At 38.4% G+C, this 6,132-nt stretch overlaps 1 protein-coding gene across 1 annotated transcript; it reads right to left on the reverse strand.

The window, feature by feature from the left end:
• Positions 1-4,700: 4,700 nt before the first annotated feature.
• On the reverse strand, positions 4,701-5,708 carry LOC101287518 (short transmembrane mitochondrial protein 1-like). Its single transcript, XM_004264460.4, has one exon. It carries the CDS (start codon positions 5,656-5,658, stop codon positions 5,515-5,517), a length of 144 nt encoding a protein of 47 aa, XP_004264508.1. The 5' UTR covers positions 5,659-5,708; the 3' UTR covers positions 4,701-5,514.
• Positions 5,709-6,132: the final 424 nt, after the last annotated feature.

Below are 6,132 nucleotides of genomic sequence, written 5' to 3' on the forward strand. Positions count from 1 at the left end.
CTTTCTCATTTATAGACTAGAGTCTTCAAAGATCTCTTCTTTCTTGATAACTGAAAATAGTTGTTAGACCTTAATAATAATTCAAAAACAGAAGATGACTAACTTCTATTCTGCACTAAAATTCCACAATGTTATTCAGGCAGAAACAATGTATCGATATCAAAGTTATTAATAGGTGGCCCTGACTTATTCTTAGTTCTTATCTAGTCCTATAGAATCACAAAACATCAGTAATAATGGTATTTGAAGATTAGTTAAAAATTAGTTAATCCAGTGGTTACAAATTGCTCAGCCATGAAGAAATCTGGCTTGCAGAGATGTGCAGTTTAGCACACACCATCTTTTTAAACCTTTAGAATTATTTGCCCCATTTTAAAATGTGGAGATTGCCCATCAGTACTTAAAGATCTGGCTACACTAGGCTGGTGTCCCCATGTGGTAATGATGGCCTGGAGCCTGGAAGCCACCGAGGTCTGTGGACAGGACATGTGTTTGCCAGTTCACCACAGTCCTTAACAAACCATGCTTTATTCATCTAAGTATCCTGCCTGGACTTTGTAAAAATTTGAAATGTTGACCTGTGCCATTTTAGAAATTAGAAAATATGAGATTAAGAATGCTGAAATGACTCCTTTAAGAGTGGATAGACAAAAAGTGACAAAGGTACCTGATGTCAAATCTTGTGTCTACACGAGTTTCTTGTGGTTCCTAGAACTTACTCTTCATGAAATGCTACAGCGTTCTAGGGGATACAGTTTGAGGAACTTTGTGCGTTCACTACAGTATTAATTTTTTAAAGTTTTTTAATATGTTGTTATCTCTATTGTTAACACAGCTTCAGTTTAAACAACAAATGAGGGGACTTCCCTGGTGGTGCAATGGTTAAGAATCCGCCTGCCAATGCAGGGGGCATGGGTTCGAGCCCTGGTCCTGGAAGATCCTACATGCCTTGGAGCAACTAAGCGCATGCGCCACAACTACTGAGCCTGCACTCTAGAGCCCGTGAGCCACAACTACTGAAGCCCACATGCCTAGGGCCCACTCACTGCAACTACTGAGTCTGTGTGCTGCAACTACTGAAGCCCGCGCACCTAGAACCCATGCTCCATAACAAGAGTAGCCACCGCGATGAAAAGCCCACACACTAAAACAAAGAGTAGTCCCCGCTCGCTGCAACTAGAGAAAGTCCGCACGCCGTGACAAAGACCCAACACAGCCAAAATAAATAAATAAAAGTAAACAATAAATGATCAACAAATTAGTTCTGAATATCTAAATATAGTCCAACAGTTTCTTACAGGCTTTAGTTATGTTTTTTGTTCTGTGAGTGACAACTTTTATTTAGAATTTTTTTTAATCTAACAAAGTTAACATCAAAAAAGAAAACATTAATGGTCAGATGAATGCACTTTTTCTTCTGTATCTTGAACCATTTCAAATAATGGCTATGTTTTTATAACGTGAATGTGTATCTATTTGTCCCCTTCTGTTGAAAACACAAGTTTACCCCAAGACCAAAAAAAGAAAAAATGAAGGAAAGAAAAAGTGAATGCTGAGGGCCCTTGCGTTGAGCTACATCAAAAATCCTCGACTTTCACCTGTAGATCTTATCTCCGCTCTCTCTCTCTGCCCCAGGAAGCCGACCTATATCAAGATTCCATGACTTCTGTCTGCTAGTTGGCTCCTACCAATAGAAAGCTGTGCAGCAGAGGTAAAGAGGCAGAAGAATGAAACTAGTGTATTTATTCCTCTAAATCTCTCCTTACAAGGTCACCTTAAGCTGGCTGTATCCTCAGTCCAGACGTCAATACCCCATTCGTGGTGACACCCTACACAACTTATTCCTTCCGAACTAAAGAAACCATTCCCTCTCCTTGTTTCTTTAGACCTGGGGGCTGATGACATCTTGGTTGCTACTGAGCTCTAGGTCAATGCACCATTACTCTAGTTCCCCCTTCCTGCAGCTTTGTAAATAGTCACTTTGTAAACAAACTCTCCTTGAATTTCCTATTCTAAATGTGCTGTTAGGGCTTCCCGGTGGTGCAGTGGTTAGGAATCTGCCTGCCAACACAGGGGACACGGGTTCAAGCCCTGGTCTGGGAAGATCCCACATGCCACAGAGCAACTAAGCCTGAGCTACAACTCATGCCACAACTACTGAGCCCACGTGCCACCACTACTGAAGCCCATGCGCCTAGAGCCCGTGCTTGGCAACGAGAAGCCACTGCAATGAGAAGCCCACACACCACGACAAAAAGTAGCCCCTGTTCGTTGCAACTAGAGAAAGCCTGCGCGCAGCAGTGAAGACCCAACACAGCCAAAAATAATAAAATAAAATTGTTTTTAACGTTCTGTTCATATTAAGATCCAGACTAACAAGAGTCACATTTTATTTGTATAATATTTTTTAAATTAATATAAACAAAGTGAAGTACTAGATGAATGTAAATAGTATGCACAATCACCAGAAGAAGCCAAAAGGAACTTCAGCTAGAAGCAATTAATCAAGAGATTTCTAAACAAACACAATTTCCTCTCTGAGACGAATTATAGTAAGATCTATTAATATAATTCTGTCACCTCCACAAAACATATTTTTGCTAGTTCATATCTCTTTTAAAGATTTTTCCCACTTCATTAAATTAATACATGCATTATTCCATCTTCTTCCATCCACAAGCCCATTTCCAAGAAGCAGCTATTCTACCCCTATATCATTTTTGCTTGATTTTTTCTTCCATATCTTTTAATAATATGCTTCTCATTCTATTTCCTCATTTATAAATTTTACATATAACCTAATTTATTATAAGTGAGGAATGAGCTGGCTCACCACCAACCCCCTGCCAACCAGTTGTTATATTTCTATTTTGAGTTCCTCATATAGTTACTTTGTATACTTAGTAAAATACTAACATCTCTATTCTTTATTTCTACAGCTGTGGACAGTATATTGTATAGCAGTAAACCAAATGCATACTTTGGCCAAATACCAATGCAAACCCAAATGTGTCATATCCATAATTTTTCTTCCCACTTTTTAAGAAGATATTAATGACCATAGTTTTCATCTCAGCATCACTCTGTTCTTTTCTCCTGCAATTTCTATCATCTGTGTAATAACTTTTGCAATGTCAAGCTCAATAGTAGATACATATGATTAATTCTTCGATGCTTTATCTGTAAGTTGGTGTAAAGGATGAAAGTCAATAAGAGTATTAAGAACGTAAAAGTACTTCTCTGCTGATCCAAGCAGCGTAGATTGATTATTGTGATATATTTTTCACAGTTTTCTAATTGTAGTGATTTTTCTTTGCCTTTATGCCAGCACCAGTTGATATAAAATAATAGGTGTTCTATTGAATCCCCCTTTCTCCTGCTGCCTCAGTGTAAACTGGCTGAACTCCAGGCCTGCTGCATAACTGTAGTTCAGCGGTTTCCCTTCACTGTTCTTCTAGAGACAAGTTGGCTCCACTATTTCAAGGATGCCAAGATTTTTTATGTCTTAATTTTCTTCCCCTTTTGGATATAATCCAACCTCAAATAACCTCCCTTTCAAGGGTGCAGGAAATTTTCTATGACTCTTAAGACATTATTCATTAGAAGTTTAAAGCTCTTTCTTCACTGTCTTCCAACATTCAACATTGTTGATGGAAAATATGATCCCAGACTTGTCATGTTTCTGTAGGTCACATTTTTTTTCTCAAGAAAAATTTGAGAGTCTTCTCTTTACCCTTTGTAATTTGAATTTTCACAGTGATGTGTCTGGGGATGTGTTTTCATTCATTGTACTGAGAACTCAGTGCTGTCTTTAACTATTTCTAGCACTAAGAAACTATCTTGTATTTTTTATTTGACAATGTTCTCCATTCCATTCTCTTTGTCCTTTTTTCTGGAATTCCAGGTCTCGGATTTTTTTCTGTCTCTTAAATTATGCATCTTTTTTAGCTTTGTTCTACTTTCTGTTTAATTTCTTACCTTTATCTCCCAGAGTTTCTATTAAATTTTTTCTAGCAGTATTTTGGTACCCTCAGGGTCAGTGCCTTGGATAATTCCCTTGGAAGCAATATCACAGAGGATACCAAGGACATTGGCATGGTGAGGGCAACAGACACTAACCTAGTGTGAGAGAGAAGAGGGAACGGGAGTGGAAAAAATGAACGAATCCCACAGACCTCTGAAGTAACCATGTAAAGTATGTGAATAAGGAAGGAAACCAAATTTAATGGGCATTTATTAAATTATTTGCCCAGCACTGTTATCCTGGATTTCTTCATTAACATTCCTGCCCCCCTACACACACACACACACACACACACACACACACACATACACACACAGACACATACACACACACACACCCCAACATGACTATGGCTACAGTAAGCTGCCATGTCCTGGAGCTTGGCTTCATCACTGTGTCCTCACCTCATTGGTTCAAGGTGGATATCTGAGCCAAAATTAGTTCATCAATCCCTTCTTCAAGGACTTTTTTTTAGCAAACTTTTTATTTTAGACTAGTTGTAGATTTACAGAAAAGTTATGAAGATAGTATATCCCTATACCCTCTTTCCCCTATTTTAACATCCTACATTAGTATGGTACATTTTTTGCAATTAATGAACCCTTATGGTACATTATATTAATATTTTCCTTATATTTTATGACCCTGACAGGTTTTTGGGGTTTTTTTTTTATAATTTAAATACCTTTTTTAATGTAAAAAGGCATAAAATTTCCTTTATAGACAACTTCTCATTTATCTACCATGTAAAGTCAAATGTGCCTGTAATCCCATAAAATAAGTATGATTCTTATGAGAGAACAGAGCCAGATCAAATGCATCATTAGGAAAAAACATGCATACTAGACTATGAATTCTACTGAGGACAAAGGCCATTACTTTAAATACTTTTCAATTCCCCAGTTCCTGATGGGGTTCTCAGAACAGAGTTTCTTGGTTAATGAATAGCAAATTGATTTATTGGTTAAATTAGCAACTATGGAGCTTCCTGACAACAACATAAAATTAGTGGATAACTCACCAGAAACTGGCTTCTAGATTTTCATTTTAATTACTACCTTGAAACAACATAATTTAGTACCAAAGGTTTAAACACCCAATATAATTTCTAGACTGTGAAATCAGCATTATTTATATCTCATCAGCTATACAAAACTCATCAATTTTTCTTTTGAAAACGGTAGTAGAAATCCCAAAGAATAAGGGAGAGACTACTAATTAAAGGTCATGTTTACTAATCTAGCACCATAATTCCATTCTCAGGACCTCCCAAGTGGCTGGAAGGAGGAAGGGAAGAAGTGAGGATGTTGGAAAAGTAAGGGCTGTTCTTAACTTGTGGCCCCATTTGTGCTGTAAGGCAATGCAGGGTCTAGCAAAGAAGAAAATTGCTGAGGCTGGAGATGAAAACAAAAGCTTTTGGTTCAGATGGTAAAGGAGGCCCTCAAGAACAGTAGAATCAGTTTATCCAGGAGGCAGTGCTGGAGTCGGCCTCATGAACTAGGGGGTTTCTTCTTGGCATCCACGTCCTTTTTAATTTCTTCAAGTTTTTTAGCCAGGTTTGGTATGTCATAGTTCTGAGCCAGATACATTCCCACCACATTGCCAAGAGTAAATCCAAGCAGGAGCTGGAGCATAATGTTGGTAAGGAAGACTCGTAGGTCAGCTGCAGCTCCGTGAGCACCCTGACAGTTTTAAAATCAGATATTATGTAAAATGTCCCTCAGTTGAAATTTATCTGATATTTTTCTAATGATTAGACTGGAGTTGCTGGTTTTGAGGAGAAAGACTACAGAGGTAAACTGTCATTCTCATTACAAAATATCAAGAGTCCTTACTATCAACATGACTTACCACTGTTGTTAATCTTTTTTTTAATTAATTATTTATTTATTTATTGTTGGTTGCTTTGGGTCTTCGTTGCTCCACCGGGCTTTTCTCTAGTTGCAGCAAGCGGGGGCTACTCTTTGTTGCGGTGCACGGGCTTCTCATTGTGGTGGCTTCTCTTGTTGCGGAGCACAGGGTCTAGGCACGCAGGCTTTGGTAGTCGTGGCATGGGGGCTCAGTAGTTGTGGCTCGCGAGCTCTACAGTGCAGGCTCAGTAGTTGTGG

Source organism: Orcinus orca, chromosome 5 (assembly GCF_937001465.1).
Source record: "Orcinus orca chromosome 5, mOrcOrc1.1, whole genome shotgun sequence".
Classification (NCBI taxonomy): domain Eukaryota; kingdom Metazoa; phylum Chordata; class Mammalia; order Artiodactyla; family Delphinidae; genus Orcinus; species Orcinus orca.